At 46.1% G+C, this 25437-nt stretch overlaps 1 protein-coding gene across 4 annotated transcripts in view; it reads left to right on the top strand.

The window, feature by feature from the left end:
* The window catches only part of Rere (arginine-glutamic acid dipeptide repeats), a 214443-nt gene that overhangs the window by 155116 nt on the left and 33890 nt on the right, over window positions 1-25437 (top strand). For all 4 annotated transcript variants that reach the window (XM_028757843.1, XM_028757840.1, XM_028757842.1 and 1 more), the window contains exon 11: window positions 9546-9626. In XM_028757843.1, coding sequence (XP_028613676.1) covers window positions 9546-9626 — 81 coding nt within the window. The remainder of the gene's footprint in view (window positions 1-9545; window positions 9627-25437) is intronic.

Raw genomic sequence — 25437 nt, 5'->3', positions numbered from 1 at the left:
CTGTAGAGGGAGAGTTGAGGAGCAGCTCTGAGCCCTAGTGTGAGACATGTGGTTCTACACAGTCAGATGGTCCATGGGTTTGGAAGCCTTAAAGACCCCTTCACTCCCAAGCTAGGAAATGACAGCTGGGGCTGCCTGGGCATATATGTCTGGCCTGTTCTCCAGCCTGATGTTTCCAGAGTGGCTGAACTTTTGTTTGGTTGGTTGGTTTGGGCTTTTGTTCTTTGTTTTGTTTTGAAGACTGGGTTTCTCTGGGTAGCCCTGGCTGTCCTGGGGCTCCCTATGTAGACCAGGCTGTCCTGGGTAACCAGTGCTGGGATTAAAGGCATGTGGCAGCACCACTTGCCTCACTTGCCTCAGAGTGGCTGAACTTCTATTACTATTGCTGGCATTAGTTACTTTTCTGTTGCTGTGATAAAATATCATGACCAAAAGCAGCTTAGGGATGAGAGAGATCACACAGTGTCAAAGGAAGCATGGCAGCAGGTAGCTAGAGCAAGCAGCTAAGAAATCACATCTTCAACTGCAACCAGACACTTCTATACCTCATCTGTAGCCGACAGCAGTAGGTACTGAGGGGTCGAAGGGCCTCACTAGCTTACTAAGAGGGAAAGAAGCTGGGAAGACTCAGGGGCTCAGATGAGCTGCAGACAGGATCTCCAGGCAGGTAGAACTGATCCTGTGCCAGGTTCTGACTGGTGAGTAGTGCGGGTAGGATCAGTAGGTACAGCAGGGCAGCCTGGAGTCCTAAGAGTAGCCATGAGCCTTTACGGCTGTGTATTGCCTTGTATGCTTAGGGAATGTCTTGGTCTCTACCTAGTATCAGTCCTAGGAGAGTGTCCTCCATAAGAAGTCAGCAACTGAGGTGCAGCTCCTTAAATGAAAGGGTGTGTGGGTGAGCAGAGGCTCTCGAGATCCACATATGAAGTAAGCACAGAGACTCCATTGAGCCTGTGATAACCGCTGCCCAGGAAGCATGTTGATCACAAAAAGGAGTCCTGCAGGGAGGACCCCAGGCCTTAGCAGGAGTGCAGCAGAGAGTCCAGGATGAATGAGCACACCAAGCACTTAGCATGTCCACCATGTCCGATTCTGTACCTGTACAGTGGCCCGGGACACCTGGCTGGGCAAGTGTATCATGTCTGTGTGTTGCTACCACTGCCATTACTGGTTACATCAAGACCTAAAGCAACCATATGGACTCAGGAAACTTGAGAGACACTGAGAAATTCTAGCTAGTTCTTTAGGCTGGAGGCTAGACTGCTTTGAACATGTGGTCCAGCACCCCTCAGTCATATCCTTAGCTCATAGCCTGAGGTTGTCATACCTTTAGCCCATATAGCTCATATCAGGATATGAAACTGGACAACATTTCTCTGAATAAAATGTGCATTCAAGTTTGACTCAGGGGAACTTATGGAGAACAGGAGTCTGGAAAAATGGCTCTTGCACAGAACTGGGCTCTGTTTGGAGCACCCACATGGTGGTCCATAACCATCTATGACCCCCGTTTCAGGAGTTCTGCCGCCCTCTTCTGAGCTCTTCTGGCAAATGCAGGCAAAACATACTAAAGTAACCCACAAAACCCAGAATATATTATTAAACAGCAGAAACATTTGAGAGTGGGTTTAATCTTTCTAATTAGTCACTTAAATTTTTTATTTTATGTAGAATTTATAGAAAATGTTTCTTGTATTTCAACAGGAACATGAGACTACTGCATGCTCCTTTCCTTGGCGTTTTTAGAACTTTGCTGTCTTACAATAGAGTGTGAGTGTAAAAGAGAAAATGAACTAGAGATATGTTATTAACAGAGTAAGTACTATTGTTTACTGTGGGTTCTGACACAGCGTCTCACTGTAGACGCCCTGGAAGTCATTACATAGACCAGGTTGGCCTCAAATTCAGAAATCTGCCTGCCTCTGCCTCTGCCTCTGCCTCTGCCTCTGCCTCTGCCTCTGCCTCTGCCTCTGCCTCTGCCTCTGCCTCTGCCTCTGCCTCTGCCTCTGCCTCTGCCTCTGCCTCTGCCTCTGCCTCTGCCTCTGCCTCTGCCTCTGCCTCTGCCTCTGCCTCTGCCTCTGCCTCTGCCTCTGCCTCTGCCTCTGCCTCTGCCTCTGCCTCTGCCTCTGCCTCTGCCTCTGCCTCTGCCTCTGCCTCTGCCTCTGCCTCCGCCTCCTGAAGGATTAAAAAATTGTGCACCACCATAGCTGGCCCAGATGAACAGCAGTTTACATGGTTTGCTATACTGAGACTCTGACGTTAATTAAACTCTCAGCTGGATTGGAATGATACTAGCCATTGTGGAATATATTTAAACTGGAGACAGAAACCAGGAGCAGCAGTCTCCTCCTAGGCACACAGTGGTGCTATGTTTTGCCAAAATGGTGCTTCACTGGGTCACCTTCAGTAATGTGTAAGTGCTTAAGCCAAAAGCAATGGTCCATCTCTGAGCAGGACAGCAGTGACTCTCAGAGGGGAGTGGGGTGACGTTAATTGACTACCAGAGGGCTGTATGCTGAACTGGAGTAGACTGTCACCCAGTGGGCTCTCAGTCAGGGCAGCCACAGACTAGGAACCAGGCATGGTGCAGTCTACCTTTGGAAAGGGGCCAGTGCTCTTTCATGACCCAAGACCCCTCGTTAGTCAAACTGAAGACACCTTTTCTCCTGCCTTTCTACCTTTTAGGAAACAGTAGCGTTTCCCTACTGCCTGCTGAAGGACTGAGCACACTTTTGTGTCTGTCTGTCTCTGGGGTAGGCAGCAGGAGACTGTAGGTTGCTTACTTGCAGATCTGCCTGCTCTTCAGTCCCCTGAGAACCAATGCATTATTAACATAAAGTTCTGTGCAGCAAACAGGATAGAGCAGAAGGCCATTTTCACAGTGGGACTCATTTTAATACCTACAGTGTTGTCTAAACTGTTATGTAAGAGAACCAAGTAGAGAAGTCATGTCGAGTTTCTGACTGTGATACACTAGTTAAAATTCACCAGAGAGAGTTAATTTTGAAAGCTCTCAGCCAGTGGCTAATGCAGAGGTTCAGCCCCCACTTTTCTGCTCTCTTCCCTGCTGCAGGCCCGGGTCAGATGACTTCTGAGGGAGCCATGTGCTCATGTGATCTAGGGGTACAGGCACCCCGATCATCCACAGGACTCACCGTTCTCCCATGAGTCTCATAACTTCCAATTTGATGTTCAGAGTCTTTTGTTGTTGTTGTTGTTGTTGTTTGTAGTTGTTGTTGTTGTTATTTCCCTGGGGCAAGAATTTTCTATAAAAGGCAAAGGGTTGTAAAAGAGTAGATACCTTGACTTGCCCAGATATAAATATTTTTCAAATACTTCATCTTAAAACAGAAACCTTTATCTCTGACATGTCCATTGCTTTTAACGTCTGCACCTCATCCCCGTCTCGAGGCTCCCCTGGTTATGTATGCCACCTTCAACCCTCCCACCCTGAATCAAGGATTTGGTACCATGGATACCATACAATTTCTCATCTCTGAAATGGAGCTGTTAGAAGCTTTGCCTCCTACAGTGGCTGTGGGAATCAAGAAGGTCCTGGCAGGAGAGCCTGAGGCAGTGGCTATGAAGTCGGTGTACAGCCATCTTACTGCTACATTAGGCACACCTCACCACCCTCTCCCTGCCAAGACACAAATAAACTGCCCCTTTGTTTGCTTATCTGTAGGAGTAACGGTGAAGCTTCTTGTTCAGGCCCAGCTAGCTGTCTCTCGGGGTGGACAGGAGAGCAAGGCAGTGGGCATGGAGCCTATTGTGCACTGAGGGCTCAGGCAGGTGTTCCCAAGCAACAGCACAGGAACCTCAAAACACATTAACCTGGAGAGGAAGATTAATGTTACTGCATTTACTGCTGTAAGCGTCTTCCCGTTTCGGGAATGGCTGTGACTAAACAGCTATGTCGGAATTCTCCGTGAAACCGAAAAGTAGACTGCACTCGGACCTCTCGGGTTCTCTCCTTTCAGCCCCTCCCACCTGGATGGTAGGTAGCCCTGGGTAGACAGATATGTACAGTAGATGTACACATCAAACATATACTGATAACAACAGTGGTTGAGTATTTAATAATGCAGGATGTTAAGCATTTTGAGGGTTTTTCAGAATTACTCGATATTTAGATTTTATAATATCAATGTTGAGACCACAGTTTCACATAAATACATAGCACAAAATGGCAGGAGTATGATTAGGGCCTTTTTAAAAATGGCTTGAAATTCTATTCTAATCCCGTCAGAATTTGACAATTTTTTTTTATGAAACTCAAACATCTGTCTTTATTAAAAATATTTTTCTTAAATACTATTTATTTGTGGGTGTCGGGATGTTTGTATTGGTACTTTTGCATGCCGTAAGGCTCATTTAGAGGTCAGAGGACAACTTGCTGGTCCTAGGGATAGAAGTCACGTTGTCAGGATTAGATGTAAGCCACATTGCCAGTCCTCAAAATGCCCTTTTATGTTGTTGAGGTTTTGTTTGTTTGTTTTGTTTTTCAAGACAAAGTTTCTTTTTCTGTGTAACCTTGGCTGTCCTGGCAAAATGTCAACTTTCAGGAGTTTTACTTTAAGTCTTGGCTGTAGGCTGCTCAGAAGCATTTTCCTGATGCCCAGAGTTTTCACACTCAGTGAGCTTTTAACTTCCTGGCTCCACTTCTCTGGGTGAGGGAAGCAAGGGAAGGGGCTTCGGGAGGGAGGAGACTGGCCGACCCCCAGCTTTAATGATACTGATATTGGCACTCATACTTAAAAATTTTTTTCGTAACAATTCATTTATTTCATGTGAATGAGGGTTTTGGTTTTTTGTTTGTTTGTTTGTTTGTTTTTGTTTTTGCCTGTGTGTATATAAGTCCACCATGTGGTGCCTGATGTCCTTGGAGGTCAGAAGAGGATGTCAGTTCCCCTGCACCTACAGTTAGACTTGGCTGTGAGTGCTGAAAATCAAACTCAAATCCCTCATAAGAACAAGTATTCTTGGCTGCTGAGTTGTTTCTCCAGTCCCTGGTCACATTTTCTAAAGCCAGAAGTTAAGTTCTCCCCACTAGGAACTCAAGTGACAAGCTTGTATCACACTCGTAAGCTGAGTTGCCATGGGTAAGTACAGCTTTGTGCTTGGGCTTCACCTGCCTGTGAGGATGCATACGTAGAAAACAGTGAGGTTTTGCTCCCAAGGTGCACAGCACCAAAGAAACAAGTGTCAGCTTCCCATGAGCCTCAGCAGCCACACGCAAGTGCAAGTGATAGCCAGCCCTGAGCATTAAGCAGGACTCCTTAGCCCTGGCAGTACATTCTAGCTAATTAGCACAGTTTAAACATACACATACTCTTTCTCTGTCACCCTTAGCAGCCTGACATTCTGACTTCATACCATCAGAATCAGAGAAATAACATACAAGGTCTTGGGACTGTTAATTCATGTTCAGTTGCTATAAGACTTAAGAAACAGACGAGGGCCATGAACTTAGTGGCTTAGCATTCCTCTCTATAAACAAGTCAGTATGGTAACTATTTAAATGACTATTGAAAACATCAAGGTTTTTATGTGGAGACGGGTGCACAGAGGGATGGAGCTGCCTGCCTTAAAAGCTTGTCTCTCACATACTGATGCTGTCCAGCTACCGTGTGCTCTGAGGGGTTGGCTTTGTTTCGATTTTAGAGGCCACTCTGCATTTCTGGTAAACCACAAGGTGAAGCTGCCCTGAGAAGCAGATGTCTACTTGGTTTTGAGGCTGTGGCTTTCCATAGAGAAGTAACAGCACAGCCACATGAAGCTTTTACTTCCTCTTTTCCTTAGGGTAAGGCCAAGAGTACTTTGCACTTGTTTGTCATGCATGGACAGCAGTAATAGATCTGCACTCCCCATCAGATGTCAATTCATATTTCTGGAAGTATAGCTAGTTTGAGATGCCTGTGAGATGGTCAACTGAGTGTTCTCAGTGGGACTGCTTCACAGATGCAGCCTTAGGGATGCTAGTGAGTATCTTTGAAGAAGCTTACAGCCAGGACACAGAAGGCTGGAGGTTGTCCTGGGACTTCTGAAGAGTAGAAAGACCAAAGCAAACCCTGGGAACACATTGAGAGGATAAGAAAATAATTGGGCTTGGTGACACGCGGAGAGTTGATTGACATGAACACAGGTCAGTTCTGCTTCCAAAGTTCAGAGTGGACATTCTGTGGTCTTTTTTGGTTGGTATGGGTTTGTTTGCTTTTGTTTCTTTGCTCTGTTTCTTAATGAATGCAGGGCCTGATGGAGCCAGGGCAGCTTCAGACTCACAGTGTACAGAAGAATGACTTTGAATTCCTTATCCTCCTGCCTTCATCTCCCAAGTGCTGGAATTTTAGGCAAGCACCATGTTGCCTGGCTGTGACTCCGTCCCCGTTTCTTAGTTTATTTCCATGATGAGCCGACTCTACTGGCATACCTGACTTCACTTGTTTCAAAGCCTTGAGACTACCAGCTGCCCAGTGCCATAGGAGGGGCGTGGCAGTGCCATAGGAGGGGGCGTGGCGTGTGGTAGGACACCTGTCTTTGCAGTACTTTTTACAGACTGAGTACATGAAGCCTGCAAATCAATGAGTGGGCTGGTCACAGGACTTTAATTTTGGGGCAAGAGGGATTCGAGTCTGTATTTTTAAATGAACCCTGGAAGCAGACTGACATCAGGCCTCTGGATGGAAAGGTAGGGCAGGCCTTGGCATCAGGGCTCAGAGCATGAGCACCATCCTACAGGGCTAAGTGTTAGTCTTTTAAGGGCTGGGAAGATAATGGGAGCTGATGGAGACAGCCAGTTTTTTGTTGTTTTGGTTTTTAAGACAGGGCCTCATTTAGCCTGTGCTGTTCTCAACTCTGCTGTGTAGCTGAGGGTAACCTCGAGCTTCAGAACCTACTGCTTCCTCCTTCCTAGGCTAGGGTTGCAATGTGCTTGAAATCTGTAGGTTTGAAATTTTTTCTTTGGCAAAGGCTTGTCACACACAGGCTGTATAGTGAGCTGAGTTCTGGTAGGGAGGGCTGGGGCTGGGTCCTGGGACCTGTACTCGGTGGGCTGGAAGGAGGGGTTGAGCAGCTGATCTCAGAACTGAAGAACTGGCACACTGGTGTTAAATGAACTGGAAAGTGTACAGTCACAGGACAGCTACCAACAGACTGAATTTCACAGGGAATGTCGGGAAACACGGATTTGTGAGGCTGGGTGACTTTGATCTGTTTCATGATAGACCCTCCTTAGGTTGGGGATGATTTAGCACATACTTAATAATTACTTTTGATTTGAATGGTGTTTCTCATAATCTGTGAAAGCACTCATTGGCCCTGCTCTATCACATTATCCAGATGTTCCGGAATCGGCCTTCTTTTCTCTCTTCTGGTGAACGTGTTGTATGTTGCTGACACTAACCCTATGTTTGGTGCCACAGTCTGGCATCCCACCCTCCAGACTATCTCCTACCAACCATTTCCCCTTCTCAAAGCTCCCTCCAACCCTACAAACACCGCCCCTCCCATTGGCAACCTGTTTCTTGCCATCCTGCCTTGGTGTGAAGATGTTCTAGACTGCCAGAGGCCACAGCAGTCTGTCTTCTGGACTCCTTGCTTCTTTCAGGTAGTACCTTGGAGTGCCCTGTAGTGACCACACGCACTTATCTTACCTGCAAAAAGCCAGGCACAGGTTCATACACATCCTGGCAAGGTTTTTCAGAGTCCCTCCCAGTGCTAGGTGTACAGCAGCTCACTGAAGTGAATTCAGGACCTCAGCTCCTACAGTGCTGTGCCACCAGCCTCTGCTGCTCTCCTCCTACTTCTACAACTTGGGCTTCCCCAGGGAAAGCTCCACCTTCAACCCCGGGTCTGCCATTGGATCTTAGCTGCTCAAAGCTCTGTGCAGCCTGATCCTCGCTGGCCTCTAAGTCTCATCTGCAAGCAGTCGGTTTTTCTGAATACCTTGCCCTCCTTGAGCTTCCAGAATGTTCCTATGTCCTTCCTGGTCATCTTGAAGCCCAGCTGGAGCCCACCTGGCAGGCTTATGCTCTTCCTTATCGTGTCCCCTAAGTCAAGCAGAGCTAGCTTCCTCTGCCTAGCTCCACCCACCACCCTTTGTTCCTCTGCTGCTTTCTCTATAGGCCCAATATCCATCCGTACCCATTTGCTTCTCTGGGCTGATTGGAACTCCTTGAGGACTGAGCTCTTGCTCTAGTTTCTGTAGAGGTGTTGTGTGCAGCTTAGGCTGCCTGTTGATCGTATGACTGATGCAGAAGTCAAGTACCAAAAGTCTGCTCTTTATACCAAGGCGTGTACTCTGCTTTCTTGTGCCTCACAGATTTTTCCCACTGAACTATATCGATTATATTGAAAATTGACAGTGATGAGTCATATCCAGCACTGGGAGAACTCGGAACTCGCAGAGCCTGCAGGACTAGAGTGGGAGGCTGTAGATGGGTCTTGCAGGCCAGGTCTGGCCCTTCTCTGTGTTTATCTCGCAGGTCTCCAACACCCAGAGTGGGAGGCCTCTCTTCCCAGTGGGCAGCTGATTTATTGGCTGGGGCGCTTCCGTGGTGATCACTTGCGAAGTGCAGGCTGATACTCGGGCCTGGCGGGAGCAAACGCCTCAGCCGCGGGCCGGAGTAGCCACGGCGGGCGGGAGGGACTGGCGCGGGTTTCGCTGCCTCACTGTGGGCATGCGGCCTGGCCCTAGTGGGTAGCAAGTTTCCCGTTGAGGCGACCTGCTCGCTGGGAAGACCCCGAGAAGGCTGTGTCGAGGGCTTGGCCGCCTGCGGGGCCGGGCGGGGCGGAGCCGAGCGGGCCGCGGCGGCGATCCAGGCCGCCTTTTGCAGCCGCCCGCCGCCGGGCTCGCCGCGCTCCAGCCTCCTCCCCCGGCGCCCTCTGCTCCCCGCTCCCCGCGCCCCGCGCGGCCCCGCCGCGGTCACACGCCAAGCAGCCCGCGGCCGCCTGGCCCTGCGCTTTGTGGAGCCCGGGGACGGGCGCGGCCTCCTTACCTGTAGCTGCGAGTCTCCCTCGGATCGGAGGTGGGAGCTGCTCGTGGAGCCGGGCAAAGTGAAAGTCTGCTTCGGGTCGGGCGGACCGGGAGGGCCGGGGGCTCGACCCCAGAGGCTCCCGGCTCCGGGACTACAGGCTCCTTGTGGGCTTCCGCGTTCAGGGGATGGGAAGAGGGCCGAATCCGCCCGAGACACTTCTGCGAAGGCATCTGCTTCCGCGGGTGAAAAGCAGCTATGTTGGTTTATTGCAACGCCGGCTGTTTGTTGTTTGCACCTTCCTGCAGCGTATGGATCCCGGAGGCCGCCTTAGCTCCGATTGCTTTTCCCGAAACGCCCGCCGCTGCCTGTGTCTGGTTCCCCGCAGGCCGGGGGCTGCCCTGCCCTGCCGGCAGGTCCCAGCTGTGCCGCTGAAAGCCTCCAGCCTGGCTAATATTCCCGAGCTCAGACTTTTCTGTGGTTGCTTTTCTGCTGATTGCAGATATCTTTGCTTTGCCGACATCCTGTTTTGGTTTTGGTTTTTACATCTCACTTGTTTCTTTTTTATCATAGAAACGCTTCGTTAAGGGCCTCCGACAGTACGGCAAGAACTTCTTCAGAATCAGAAAGGAGCTGCTTCCCAATAAGGAAACCGTGAGTACAATCGGACTTTATATAACTTGGTTTCTTCTTCTTCTTCTTCTTCTTCTTTTTGCTCTGCTCCTGCTGCTTCTTCGCATCTGGGCTTAGGAAATGGTTCCTTTAACCCCGCGCTGTGCCTGACCCAGGCTGGCCTCCGGATTCCTACTTTTCTTCAGCTGGTGATTTTAAGATAGCAGAGTGACATATTGTGCTTATCCTTCTGAAGAACGCGTTGTAACGGGAAGTTAGCTGGGGGAAGGGATCGCTAGAGAGTTAACATCTAATTTTAAATCCAGTGGCTGGAATGGGAAATGTCATTTTATCGCTAGTTTGGATTTGGTAATTGTCAAAAGTCATAGACCAAGCCAAAGGATAGAATTGAGAGGTTTATGAAATTCTTCTGGGATTTCCCCTCCGTTTATTTAAATTAATGTTGCTGTGCTCTAGAGAAAATTCTTTTAAATCTTTACTGCCCCAGCTTTAAATATTTGCAGTTTGTAGTGAAAAGGGTTTTTATTAGTTGGTTAATGGTAGCTTTAAAAAATTCCTTTCCTAGCAGGGCATTGGTGGCACACGCCTTTAATCCCAGCACTTGGGAGGCAGAGACAGGCGGATTTCTGAGTTCGAGGCCAGCCTGGTCTACAGAGTGAGTTCCAGGACAGCCAGGGCTATACAGAGAAACCCTGTCTCGAAAAACCAAAAAAAAAAAAAAAAAAAAAAGCCAAAAAAAAAAATTCCTTTGCTGTTTCCAAAGCTGAGGGTCAAATGCTGACCCTTGCTTTTGCTGAACTTGCTGTGGGAGCCACAAGCTCAGTTACCTGTGATCGCCTGCCTCCAGGAAGGTGGGGGTGGACCGCCCACCTCACCCTGCTGGCACCTTCAAGCCTGACCCAGTGACTGGAAGTACCTCGGACCTAGGAGGGGGAGGAGGGTTATGATTGATATTTAATCTGGCTTTTAGGAAAGAGAGGGATGAATGAAGACTGTCCATTACAAAAGTGACAGTAGGTTTTTATTAGTCTGCTATTTTGCTCTCTGTCGATGGTTACTGGTTTGTAATGGTCTTACTCATTATTAAAAGTGGACAGGTTTTTCTGGACTGTAGAATACGTTTAGAATCCTGATAACTGGGGAGAGAAGTTCTGAGATGCCGAGTAACCCGATTTCTCTGGTTAATGGTAACTAAGTTAAGATGGGGTCATCACTGTGCATCTCAGTGTGCTGAGATGGGCCACCGATAGATAACGCCCTTGAGAACCCAGACTGTGGATATGAAGATACATTGTGGAGACAGTCTGTTTCCTGCTCTTTCCAAGACAGGTTCTGAAGACACTTTGTAATGGAACTCAGAGCAGCAGTGATGGAGAAACTCTCCTTAAGTTTTCTGAGAATCTCACGTTTTCTAAGTTTGTTGCATACTTTAAAAATTTAAAGTGCCTTGACTCAAATGTAACAGTCTTCTTTGGGTTGAGTGGAAAAGTCAGTGAGATGTGTCCTGAAGTTGATAGCCCATTTAAAGATTTATGTATTTATTTTATGTATGTGAGTACACTGCAGGTGTCTTCAGACACCAGAAGAGGGCATCAGATCCCATTACAGATGGTTGTGAGCCACCATGTGGTTGCTGGGAATTGAACTCAGGACCTCTGGAAGAGCAGTCAGTGCTCTTAACCGCTGAGCCATCTCTCCAGCCCTTGATAGGCCATTCTTAACCTGTCAGCTCAGATCCTTTTTGTTACAGGTGCTGGGACTGAGCCCTTAGCAGTTATCTCAGCCCTGGGCTTTATCTGTCCCTTGTATCTGCTCAAAGTTGTAAAGCAGAAAAATCTGACAAAAGAAATCTTAACAATCATTTTATCTTGATGCTTTGAAAGAAAGGAAGGAAGGAAGCAAGGAAGAAAGAAAGAAAAGTAGTACAATTGAGGATTAAACCAAAACCATATACAGTGGTGGGAGTTGGGGATGCTGGGAATCAGTCCAGGGTCTTGTGCTTGCTCCGAAACATGAGACAGGTTGTTTTTTGTTTTGGTTTGGTTTTGGTTTTGGTTTTTCAAGATAGGGTTTCTCTGTGTAGCCCTGGCTGTCCTGGAACTCACTCTGTAGACCAGGCTGGCTTCGAACCCAGAAATCTGCCTGCCTCTGCCTCCCAAGTGCTGGGATTAAAGGAGTACGCCACCACTGCCCGGCATGAGACAGTTTTTTCAACAGAATAGCAGAAAGCAGACCTCACTGACCTTTAACCTAGTACAGTGTTATTTGCCTAGTTTCCTAACTAGAAAGTCAGTTTGTCCTAATCTCACCTGTTCTTGGGTGCCCACGTCATGGTCTGATTCAGTTAACCGATGCCTTTTTCTACTGTGGAGCAGCCCTGTCATTCCAGGGATGCTTCCCCTCCCCTGCCATGGCTGCGCCTTCTTCTCTAACACCATTCCCTCCCGGTTTCTAGCCATTCCATGTGGGCAGTCACTAGAGTAAAGGAGGCAGAGTGGTCCGAAGCCCTGGAGGACCTCTCACACTTCTGCTGAGCATCCTTAGGTCCCACCCCCTCTGACTGCGGGAGGAGTCTGGTAGCTGGGTGCATCTGTTAAGTGTTCTAATCAGCTGGGAGAGGGAGGCACTTGTCTTGTATTTTCCTTAGCTACCAACTTAGGCGTGCTAATCATTGCAGACCACGGAGAGAGGAGGCAAAGGTCACTCTTCACTTCTGTTGCAGGTAGCAGTGTTCTAGAACTTCCTTGATAAAAATCTTATGGTTATGAAACTTTTTATAGAAAATTCTTATCACCTAGATACTTTGCCACATTTTCTTCTGTTGGATTATCGGCTTCTTTCTTTGGTACTCCCGCAAGACTTGAGACATCGGAAGGGCATGGCTGGGCTCTGGAGGGTCAGCAGACCTGTGTTGTATTGCTGGCCTGGCCAGTAACTGTAGAACCTGATCTCTCTGAAGGTTTTGTCTGGTTTAGCCTGATGCTGTGGGAAGTTCATATCACATTTTTACAGGTTACTGGGAAGTTACTGTTTCTGACATGGTGTTTCTTTGCATGAGACAGGTGCTCTCAGCCTTAAAAAAAAAAAAAGTGGGCTGTTGGGGCCTGAGAGACCCCGGAGAGCTGGCTCATAGCTTAAGAGCACTGCTGCTCTTGCAGAGGACCAGAATTCGCTTGACAGCACCCACATCAGGCAGCTCAACCCCTTGTTCCTTTAGCTCAGGAGATCTAGCGCTCTCTTTAGACCTCTCAGCACACATGTGGCATACAGACGTGTAAATAAAATAAATAAAGTGAGATTTTGTACATTTATTGTATGTATATGGGTGTTTTGCCTCAAGAGGTCAAAAGAGGGTGTCTGTGAATCTTCTAGAACTAGAGTTACAGTTGCAGATGGTTGTGAGCTGCCATGTGGTTGCTGGAAATTGAACCTGGGTCCTCAGGAAAAGCAGTCAGTGTTCTTAATTGGTGAGCCATCTCTCTAGCCTCAAAATAAATATTTTTCAAGATTACTTTATGTGTATGAGTGTTTTGCATGTATGTGTATGTCTGTGCCCCACAGTCAGAAGAGGGCATTTGATCACCTAGAACTAGAATTACAGAGAGTTCCAGACCACCATGTAGGAACCAAACTGTGTTCTCTGCAGAAGCAGAAAGTGCTCTTAATCTCTAAGCCACTTCTTGAGCCCCAAAATGTTTTACACACACACACACACACACATATAGAGGGAGGGAAGGTTTTTTGTCTGGTTGGTTTTGGTTTTATTGTGGTGTGTGGGAAGGAATGTTTTGTTTGAGACACATTTCTCTCTGTAACTGGCTGTCCTGGAACTCACTCTATAGACCAGACTGGCCTCAAACTAACCGAAATCCTCCTGCCTCTGCCTCCTGAATGCTGGGATTAAATATATGTGCCACCATTGCCTAGCTGATAAAGATATTTAAAAAAAAAATCTTTAAAGAAAAAAAAACAAAAAGGGTAGAATACTACTATTAACTATTGCTACCCTGGACTCCTGTTGTGTCTGCCACTCATGCTGTGGGCTTCAGGCAGGTAATTGGATACTTTTGCTCTTTGATTCCTGTGAAAACTCTAAGCTCTTAGACCATGCGTGAAAATTTAAATGAGGTGATATCTATATAGAGTATATGAAAATGAGTCCTCTTCCCAGTCTGTTACCTTCTGTTGAAAACAAGTCTTTGTGTGCACACGTGTGCTTGCTAGGCACCTCGCTCGACATGCTAGAAAAGTGTTTTACTGCTGAGCTCTGCACTGCTGGCGCCACACCATGCGCACAGTGGTTCTGTTCTGGAATTGATTTCCTCAGTCACCTGTCCTTTCTCTTGAGTTACTCAGGGAAGGTGGAAGAGAATGCCTACAAGAGTACCTGGGTAGGAGCAGATCTCCTTACCTTTGGAGGATCCTGTAGGAATCCCATTCCTCCCGTTCACTGCAGGCCTTTATGTCTGAAGGAAGTGCCTGTGGAATGGACATCAGCTTTCCCTACACTGGGTTTCTGGCGTTTGTTATACAGGCGCTAGGTCTGGCTTTCCTCCGAAGGCTGCTGCCCACTGACGTGGGAACAGTGGCTGTGAATGAGGAAACCCAACTGTTTATAGAGGGTTAGTTGAATGGGTATTATGTGTTAACCTCATGGCACCCAAGAGAATAACAAGTCAGATCCTTTTAGAATTACAGCTGTGCAGATTCTCAGTTCTTCCTTCCTCTTTCCCCATTTGCCTTTCTTTAACATATGTATAAAATATATGATTAGTAGATAAAATACTAGGAATGAGTGGTGTCTCAGAATGACTGAGGCTGCCCACTGCAGATCTCTCAACTGTTTACACTGGGGTCTGGGTGTTAGTGCATCTGTGTAAACACTGCCAAGTGTCCTGCACTTCCAAGAAGACAGGGCTAGCCCCTCTGCCCCACCCCATCTGGGTCTCCCTCCCAGATGTTGTGGAATTTGCTGTCCTCCAGGCCAGGTCTCTGACTCTAAGTGGTGTCGGTCTGCTACTGGTTAGATGAGTTACATGGCCCCTGGCCTTGGATGTTAAAAATAAACAGGCCTAATAAACTCAGACCCTGACCACCCACAGGGAACCATACTATAATACAGATCCCAAAGTAGCGTGTTTTTCACATACATTGACATTTCTTATAAATTAATTAATTATTAATAAATTATTATTCTCAGGATGACTATACTCAAAATTTAAGGACAGTCTCTCTTCGCCTTGCACACATGGCTGCTTTATTTGGATAGAAGAGTGGCTCCTGGGAGATTGTCCTCTGAAGACTCTGTGTACAGCTCTGCCTGCTGCTACAGCCAGCAGTGGAGTGTGGGCAGGAGCTCAGATGCAGCACAGAGTAGCAAGAAGACAGTTTGATTTGGCCCAGCTCTAGAGGAGAGAGGCAGCCTGTGGAGAGGGAAGGCATGGAAGCACTTGTCGTGGATGTCTTGGATGCCCGTCTCAGTTTTAGTTTTTAACAACTACCTCAGTAGAAATTAAACTCTTGCTATTTGTAAGTACGGGCGTAGTGTTCAGATATTATCAGATCGCATTCTCCTTCTGGTCTCTCAGTGAGAAACCTTCCATATCATGGGTGAAGAAGGCAAAGAGGAGACTGTTGTAAAGCAAGACCATGAGGGATGAGCTTGTGTACAGAAGATTGTGTTTCACTGCAGGGGATTGGGCTTTGGGTTGCCCAGAGAAGGGGCTTCTAGTTTTCATTAACTTTGTGTGATGGGATGGGAAGTTTTGGAGATTTAAATTTTAATATTGTTAGATAGCAGGAAAATCTGGGGGCAGATTCTACAGATGATATGCAGAATAACTCTGTGTGAATTATGTCTTTTAGGCAGAATGACCTGTATCAGCATGTTTTCCTAGCTGGAAGATTGAGTCATCAAAGTTCTGTTAACATTAAGAGATTAAGAATTACTCCAGTGTTCAACAGGAAGTTTTATTTAATTTCAGATTGTAACCTTTGGTAAACAATGCTTAGTCTTACATAAGAAGGCATGGGCTTCCAGGCTGGGTCGATACTCTGAGAACAGGCAGCTGTGGGACGGCTATGGAACAACATGGAAACGCTCTCTGCTTTTCACCTTGTCCCCCCAGTGCAGGCTAGTCTTAACTGCTCACAGCAGAGTGGACAGCGTAGGCTCTCAGGTCCCTTTGCCCCTGCCTGTTGAGCCAAGATGGCCATTTTGTTGTTAAAATGGAGGTTTAAGATACTGGTGAGATGGCTCAGAGGTTAAGAGCACTGATTGCGCTTTCAGAGTTCATAGAGTTTGATTCCCAACACTCACATGGTGGCCTATAGCCATCTGTAATGAGATCCGGTGCCCTCTTCTGGCCTGTAAGCATACAAACAGGCAAAGTTCTATATACAAAATAAATGAATGAATGAATGAATGAATGAATGAATGAATGAATGAATGAATGAATGGTGGTTTAGGTAAAATTGAGGTTGCTCAGTAAAGTTTGGGAACTACTTACAGCCTCAGAATCCTAACCCTCCTTCTTTTCTAACATTTATTTATTGGCTGTATGTGAATGTTTTGTCTGCATGCATATCTGTGCACTATGTGTAGGCAGTGCTGGTGGAGGTCAGAAGAGGGAGGCAGAGCCTCTGGGACTGGACTTACGTGCAGTTGTGAGCCATCTTGCAGGTGCTGGAAATTAAACCTGAGTCTTCCAGAAGAGCAGCCAGTGCTTAGAATTACTGGACTTCCGCCCCCCACCCCCTTTGTTGTTGTTGTTGTTGTTGTTGTTGTTTTGAGATAAGGTTTCCTATGTAATCCTGGCTCCTGGAACTTTGTAGACAAGGCTCGAATTTGAATGTGAGTAACAGATGGTTGGAAGCAGCCTTTTGTGTCTGGGGATTGAATCCTGGGTTCTCTAGAAGAGCAGCCAGTGCTTTTAACCACAGGGCCATCTCTTTGGCCCAATCATAGAATTTCTTTCTTTCTTAAGATTGATGATTGATTGATTGATTGATTGATTGATTGATATGAATGCACTGTCGCTGTCTGCAGACACACCAGAAGAGGGCATCGGATCCCATTACAGATGGTTGTGACCCACCATGTGGTTGCTGGGAATTGAACTCAGGACCTCTGGAAGAGCAGTCAGTGCTCTTAACTGCTGAGCCATCTCTCCAGCCCCATAGAGTTTCTTAATATAAAGCTTTTTTCCCCTCCAACTGTCACTCCATTTCTTTTCCTAGAAATACAGTTGTGGGTCTGGAAACATGGCTGGTGGTCAAAACTGCTTGATGCTCTTCCAGCGGACTTAATTTCAGTTGCTAGCACCCATGTGGGGCAGCTCACAACCACCTATAACTCTGGCTCAAGGGTCTGACTTCTTATGGTCTCTGAAGGCACTCTCAAACTCACAAGTAAAATTTAATATGAAAAGAGAAACACAGTTGTAACAGTTTATTTTATATTTTAAAAATCTTATTCACTAGGCAGTGGTGGTATATGCCTTTAATCCTAGCACTTAGGAGACAGATGTCTGTCTCGAAGACTAAAACCAAACAAAAACCTTCAAATGTTGTTGCTGTCTTGACTGGCACAGCCTGGGAAGAAATGACTAGATTTGAGGGATTAGTCAGCAGACAAAGTGCAGAGCCTTTAAGACCTGACCACTGTTCTCTGCACAGCTTATCTCTGGGTGCTTGCTGTCTGAAGTCTCCCAGCCTGTGCTCTGCATCTCAGCAGCCAGTGTGCTGTGGTGCCGCCTCGCCGTGGCAGCTCCCATGCTGAGGGCCTTCTCCCTCAATGTAGCCAAAGCCTGGGGCTCTCCCTCAATGTAGCCAGGCCTGGCACTGTCTCTTACTTGAATATTTTGTTTTTGTCTGGTTAAGTCAGGGTTTTTATAGCACAGGCTGGCCTTGAACTAGAGATTGTCTTGCTTCTGGAGTCCTGGGTTGCAGGTGTAGGGCACCATGCCAACAGGCAGTGTTTTAACTAAAGTAATCTAAGAGGGTGTGACTGTTTCCCTTCTGTGAATGCAGCAGGTGTGGGATTTTCATGGAGGAAACCTGGTGCCAGTATTAGAAGGAAAAGGTAGTTTTTAAGGCTGAGGTCTTGGCCCTTTGCTGTTTATAGTGTATATCCTACGCTTGTTCATGTACGTATCCTACGTTTGCAAACTGACAACTGACACCAGAGTGCTTTATCTTTATGCAGTGCATTGTTTGTAGAAACTGTGTTCATAATGGGCTTAAATAAAAGATTGATGATTGATTGATTGATTTAATTTATAGAGTACACTGTCGCTGTGATCAGACACACCAGAAGACGGCATCAGATCCCATCACAGGTGGTTGTGAGCCACCATGTGGGTGCTGGGAATTGAACTCGGGACCTCTGGAAGAGCATAGTCATCTCTCCAGCCCCTGTAATGGACTTTTAAAAATGGGGGGGGGGGGAGCTGGAGAGACGGCTCAGCGGTTAAGAGCACTGACTGCTCTTCTAGAAGTCCTGAGTTCAATTCCCAGCAACCACATGGTGGCTCACAACCATCTGTAATAGGATCCGATGCCCTCTTCTGTGTCTGATGACTGAAAAAGTATACTCATATACATAAAATAGATAATTCTTTTTTTTAAAAAGTGTGCGTGTGTGTGTATGAATGCATACATGTGTGTGAGCTCTGGATATCAAGCTCAGATGTCCAGCCTTGGCAGTAAGTGGATCTTTATCCCCAAAGCCATCTTGTTGGCCTTGCTTTGGACTTTACAGCACTGCCTGTAGTATCATCATCGTTCCCTTTTGACACTTCTTAAGGTTTCCCTTGACCATGCTTACCTGCATGACTTATGTGAAGAGATTTAGGATTTTTGGGCTCTACCGTTTTATTGGGTAAAAAAAGACAGAAGGTATTAGTATGTCTTTAGAATTATAAAAGACAAATTTTAATAGCTGTAATGATTGTCAGTCAATATATCTGTCCATTTAGAGCTTATGTTTTTGTATCATAGAATCGTATCCTTACCTGTGGATCTGTTCTGACTTGAAAACCTAGCTTACAGAGAAGAGTAGCTCAGTTGGAAGGCTGCCTGCATAACACACATGAGGCCCAAACCCCATCTAACTGGACATGATGTTGTTTAGCTAATCTCAGCATTTTTGAGGGCAAAGCCATACTGGGAGACAGATGAGACATCCTGCCCTTTTTAAGATATATTTTTCTGTGCATTGGTGTTTGCGTGTATGTATGTCTGTGTGAAGGTGTCGGATCACCTGGAACTAGAGTTAAAGACAATTGTCCACTGCCGTGCGGGTACTGGAAATTGAACCCGGTTCCTCTGGAAGAGCAACCAGTGCTCTTAACCCTTGAGGAATCTCTCCACTGTCACCACCCCTCCCCTTTCTTTTAAGGAAAAGAAAACTTAGCTTGATGCTGTTTGAAAAATACATTTTGTCTGTATGGGTTTTTTTTTTTTTTTAAGTATAAAGTATATTTTAATTTTTTTTTTTTTTGTAGGACTGGAGAAATGGCTCAGTGGTTAAGAGCACTGTCTGGCCTTCCAGAGGTCCTGAGTTCAATTCCCAGCAACCACATGGTGGCTCACAACCATCTGTAATGGGATCTGATGCCCCCTTCTGGTGTGTCTGAAGACAGTGACAGTGTACTCACATACATAAAATAAATAGATAAATCTTAAACACCACCCCCAAAATAGGATCAATCTATTAAAATTTTTTTATAAAGTATATTTGAAATAATAATCCTTCACAACCAGCTTCCCTGGCTCAGCAGAATTGTATTCTTTAATTTTATTTTTATTTTAAATGAAAAAATTTAGATAAATGTCATAGTCTTAAGACTTATTCCTCTTGAGGATTTCCATTGTGTAGACACAGAAGTATTTGTATACACTGCATGTAGAGAGAGTGAGGAATCCTGGTCAGTAGCATTGTGCAAGTGCATGTTTAGCTGCTGTTTTTAAGACTTGCAAACCTAGATACCCAACACCTTCCACATTGTAGATTGGACAAAGAACCTTTAACTTATGTCCCACAGAGTAAGACTAGTACCTGGGCTCACTGTACCACAGAGGGCCTTCCTATTTTAGTGTTTGCACAGAGGCTCTGTGTTCTAAATTATAGGATTGAAAACCATGGTTTATTTTTCTCAGTGAGTTTATTGTGCCAATCAAGAATAAAATATTGACTTTAGCTGTAGAATTAGCCAGTAGCTTATTCCTGCTTGCCTTTCAAATATGTGACAACGTGCACTCACACACTCCTGCAGGCTGTGCCCATGGAGGTGTATGGAGTTCTAAGCTTCCTGGCTGTTGTTGGGTTTCTTCTCTTCTGTTAGTGAGTCACCATCACATGCTATTTTATTATCTTGCAAACAAGTCTCTGGAATTTTTTATCCTCTGTTTTTGCAGTGTGAATGGAAAACCACTGAGGTTCTGAGCAATATTTAACTGAAGACTTTCTTCAGGGACACTTTAGTTATGTAGTTTTGGCTTTTGCTGTTTTCTCTTTGTTCCTATATGTGTAAGGTTTGGATTGGGGGTGGGTACGTTAAGAATGGTGACTTTTGCCTCTTTGATTATTTGAGAGGCCTCAAACAGGCATATATCCATTTGCCTTGGTATGTTGTTGATGGTTCCCAATTTCAGGACTTGGTTCTGTTTGGGAAACATGCTAATGAGGTGCTTTGAGCAGATCAGTTTTCTGGCCTTAAGTTAACAGGAGGATATATCTATCTGCCAGAGAGCTAAAGACGACCCAGGCTCAGGGACACTGCACAGCTCCTGGCCACCTCCTGTGCTCCTTCTCTTAGTTTTGAACTTGCTGGGACTAACCTAAGAAGCGGGAGGGAGGTCCTTGCTTCAAATAGCAGGATTTCCTTGCCCATGTCTTCACTTGCATGTGATTCACGAGAAAGACAAGAGACCTCTTTCTGATTAGTGGGAAACTATTTTAGGGCAGGATGACAAGGAGAGAGTCCCCTGGTCCTCCCTGACAGCCTACCCCTGGTCAGCAAGAGCTTCTTAACTTGTTTGTGGGCCCCCAACACAATGTTCTTCTGACTTTTTGTTTTGTTCACCTGCTTTCTTCCACACTCTATTCCAGCACATGTAACCTTTAAACCAAAAGTGTATTGCTTATAACAGAAGCGAACCTCTCCTCTGCTTTTATTTTGAAAAGTCCTCCCTGTTGTTATGTGGAGGGTATTCGTGCTGAAAGCCTGTTCCAAGTAGGCATTTGTGCATCCCAGAGGAACTTTTGATTTATTTCCTTAACTCTGCCCTCCTTTCTCTGTGGTTCAGAAACCTTTAATGATCTGTGAAGCTTGGAGACTTCAGTGCAGAACAGTAGTGGTTTTAAGGAACCCTCCCACCATATAAAAGGCCTGCCAGGTTCCACATACTAGGTTTTGACTCCCTGAAAAGCTAGCCTCTCACAGATTTTTGGTTGTGTGGCACAGCATCCTGGGTTGGGGCCTTGATATAGCTTTTGTGAAACATTTTTTTCCTCCTTTCCTCCCTCCCTTTGAAAAATTGTAATGAAAATTCCGGGCTCGTGGCCAGCCTCTGGGATGCGATACAGTAGAAATGTCTCTGGTGCCCTTTGTTACTGCTCGGCTTAGATTAAGTTTGTTTCCAGTAAGTTTAACCCTGCTCCCCTTGCCCCGCCCGCTCCTCACATCTGAGGAGTCTGCCTGAGCCAAGGTTAAGCATGGTGTTGTGCAAGCTGCTGAGGCCGCGTGGACTCCTTGTGCCTGGCAGAGAAAGCAAGGCGAAGCATGTCTCCACAACGTGATGTTTTCCTCCTTGGGCTGCCTTGTGTTTGAGTGCAGGAGGTGCCGAGCTGTGTGGAAGCTGTGTAGGTTTCCTCTGCTGCTTTCCCTCAGGTGTTTCAGGAAACCACTGTACAACATGCTCTTTCTGTTTCTTTTTAAAATTGTGACACACTCTGACTGTGTGGCCTGAGCTGGCCTCTAACTTCATTTTCCTGCTTCTAGAGTGCTCGGGTTATTGGTATAGGCCTCCATGTGAGGCTGTACCGCTTGTCTTGAGATTCTGTTAAGTTTAAAATCATGCTGCCCAACCTCTAGGACTCTGCCTGGTCCAGGGAGGAGTCTCCCAGAGCAGCAGTGAGCAACAGTGGTGCGCCTTTGATCTCCTGCGGCTCTCCATTTCAAAAGAAAGAGGTGGCTGACGCTGTAGAATGTTTTCTTTAAATATTGCTTTGACCTCATATTTATAGCTCTTTTCATCCTAGCAACAGAGAACCCTTCAGACAGCATTTTCCTAGTCCTCCCAACACACTGGAGGGTGAGGCTAAGATCTAACATACGAGATGTGAACATAGTGGACACCCTGCAGCCCCAGTGCTGAGTGCTTGCTTGGTTTTCAGGCAGTGCGTAGTTTTCATAAAAAGAAAGTGAGATTTTACTCCTAAAATTCCTGACTCTTGGTAGGATTCTTTGGCCAGCACAGGGATGAAGTCTCCTGTAAATCTGTGCAGTCCCTTTGTGTCCAAGTCATCTGGAGACACTGGCCTATAAGCTAGCAGAGGGCACTGAAATAAAAACTTGTTTGATCCGTGTTATAGAGTCTCAGTCTCTTGGGAGAATGGTCTTTTGGAAGAACCCCACTCCTTCCAGATTCGTCTGTCAGAACGGAGTCATATGAAGACAAAATTCTGTAGTGACCAGCACTGCTCCGTGGTCCTCGAGTCCACGGAAGATCCAAACCACCAAACAGAAATTGGCCACAGGAGGAGTTTGTGCCAAATAGGGTTTCCTCAGGTTCCCAGGGTGACTGACCCCGCACCCCACACACTGCAGTGCTGGTTGATTGCCCCTGCATGCACTAGCTTCCTGCTCTGACCAGAGCTTGTTTGGATGATAGAGATTTCGAGGTGTGGGTTTGGGATTTTGTTGTTTTAGTTTGGTTGTTTTCCAAGGCAGGGTTTCTCTGTATAGTCTGACTGTCCTGGAACTCACTCAGAGATGTGCCTGCCTCTGCCTCTTGAGTGCTGAGATTAAAGACTGGGCTTTTGTTTTTAAATCTGTGGTTCTGATGGGGCTTTGGAAGATATGTGGAGTACTACTTCTCACCACTTCTCCAGAAATCCTGTGATTTCTGATTCTTGCCTGGGATGAAAATTTCTTCTACACTATGTAGGCAGGACCTCAGTTTGAGTAAGTAGAGTGGAAATGTCAGCTGCTCTAGCTTGCAACAGTTTCTTGTTTCTCACACATGCACAAACATTTGTGGATGTAATAGAATGATTTAAAATGTCTGGCTAAGCCCTGTGCAGCTTCCTTCTGCTTGCTTGGGGTTATGGACGTGTAGGGAAAGGCTTTTCACTCAAACCTTTCCTGAGTACTTTTCTCCATATTCACTCATTCAGTCAGTCATTGTCATTCTTTGTGTGTGAGCATGCAAGTGTGTGAGCATGCAAGTGTGTGAGCTTGCATGTGCATGCTCATGCCAGAGTGTGCATGTGGAAGTCAGAAAATACCTTCATATTGCTGAGCCATCTCAATGGCCCTTTTTTTTAAAAATTAATTCGTGTGTGTGTGTGAGAGAGAGAGAGAGAGAGAGAGAGAGAGAGAGAGAGAGAGAGAGAGCGCGCATGTCTGTCTGCCTGCCTTGACTGAGTGTATGCACATGGGATACCTGAACCTGTGCCAGCACTTGCACATGTAGAAGCCAGCAGGGAGGGTTCAGTGTGCTCTGTCCCTCTTCTGTTCTTTTGAGGCAGGGTCTCTCCTTGAACGTGAAGCTCTCATTGTCTCAGGTATTCTGGAAGTCAGAAAACCCCAGTTACAATATCCGTGTCTCCACTCTCCTCAGAGTTAGGGTTGCATGTGTTCATTAGGCGCCCACCTTGGTTGCTAGGATCTGAACCTCAGTCCTCCTGGCTGTGCAGCAGTGCTTTGACCACTGTGGTGCCTGTGGAGGAGAGTGTGTAGGATGAGACATGGTATTTGGGAGCATTTTATTGTTGTTTATTTGTGGGGTTATTTGCTTGACACGGGGTTTCTCTGTGTAGCCAGCTGTCTTGGAACTAGCTCTGTAGACCAGGCTGGTCTGGAACGCAGAGATACCTTCCTACCTCTGCTTCTTGAGTGCTGGGATCAAAGGTGTGTGCTGCCACCACCTGGCTGTCATAGAAGCAACTTTAAGGCAGGAGGGGTTTATTTTGATTCCCAGCTCAAAGATACAGAATTTCATGGCAGTGAAGTTATAATGGGGGATCATGAGACAGATATTGTCAGGTGGAGAGATGAATTCTCTCAGTCCAAGACATGGTGCACTTACAGGAAAGTGGGTCTTCCACCTTGATTAATTTAATCTAGGTAATCCCTCACAGGTATGCCCAGAGACTTCATTCCTAGGTGATTGTCAGTCTGTTAACTGACAGCAAGTATAAACCACCACAGTCTTGACCTACCTCCACTTCCACAGTCCTGGTGTTACAGACATTCGCCCTAACCCTATCCCTAAGTTCAAATGCAGTTTGCTGCATATCACACGCTATACAGTGAGCTTCTCATTCTTTTCTTTTTTTTTTTTTTTTTTTTTTTTGTTTTCCAAGACAGGGTTTCTCTGTATAGCCCTAGCTGTCCTGGAACTCACTCTGTAGACCAGGCTGGCCTTGAACTCAGAAATCCGCTTGCCTCTGCCTCCCAAGTGCTGAGATTAAAGCCAGGTTAGCCACCACTGCCTGGCGAGCTTCTCAGTCTTAGTGATGACTTGTGGTGTACAGTAACTGCCCAAAACACTAATGTCATAGTGATGGATAAAGCTGTTAGTTTAAGATGAGGAGCAAAATAAGGATGCTCAATCTCATTGCACCTCAATTTCTACATAATTAGGCCAAAAAAGAAATATAATTAGGTGAAAAGTGTGTGTGTGTGTGAGAGAGAGAGAGACAGAGAGAGAGACAGAGAGACAGAGAATGGAAAGAAAGACAAACTTGAGATTTGTGATCTTTTTAACTATATAGAAAACCCAGAGAGTATAAATGGAACTATGGAGACATGGAGAAATTACTGTGGTTAAAATAGTGAAAATAAGTGATGTTTGGTGGCCCCTCGAGAGCCAAGTAAAACATAACCAAAATTTAAAATGTTGTCTAAGGTGGCAGTGGGAAGTATAAGATCCTTGCAGTGGGTATGATAAGTGGTATATGAGGCCTTTGCTTAAAAACAACAAAAAGCTAGTAAACAAAGGCATTGCTAAGAATGAGGAAGCCAGGGAAAATACAGTCTCAGCACTCAGGAGACCACGGCAGGGATGGAGGCGGGTGTGGGCTTCGTGATCATGAGATGCTATTTAAAAACAGCAACTACCAAACCTGGATGAATAGGTGACGTGGTGGTTGTGAGTGCTTCTAGGTAAATTCAACATGACTTCCATTTAAAAATGTTTTCATTAAACAAAATTGGCTTCACACTTCTAATGCAGTTTACACTGCCCCATTTCCACCTCCTGAGTGCAGGGACTGTAGGCATAAACCACAGTGAACAGGAAACCCTTTTATTGTTTTGTGGGCCCAGGGAGCAAACTCAGGGCTGTGTGCTCACTGCCATTTAAAGCTTGGACATTCTGAGTGTTTGTTCCCTCTGTGATGTGCTGAGCACAGCAGCTGACCAGGAGGCTGCACTGTGATAGGTTTTTGCAGACTTGTTGAACATAGAGAGCTCAAAGTTGAATTTTCAAGGCTCAGATTTTCTATTCACTATTTAAACCCATGAAATATGGGGCCCACGAGGTTGGTGTGTGTGTCTCTCTCTCTCTCTCTCTCTCTCTCTCTCTCTCTCTCTCTCTCTCT

Source organism: Grammomys surdaster, unplaced genomic scaffold (assembly GCF_004785775.1).
Source record: "Grammomys surdaster isolate TR1022 unplaced genomic scaffold, NIH_TR_1.0 126185, whole genome shotgun sequence".
NCBI classification, from domain to species: Eukaryota; Metazoa; Chordata; class Mammalia; order Rodentia; family Muridae; genus Grammomys; species Grammomys surdaster.
The sequence above is the reverse complement of the archived record's forward strand: the minus strand, read 5'-3'. Positions and strand labels throughout refer to the sequence as shown.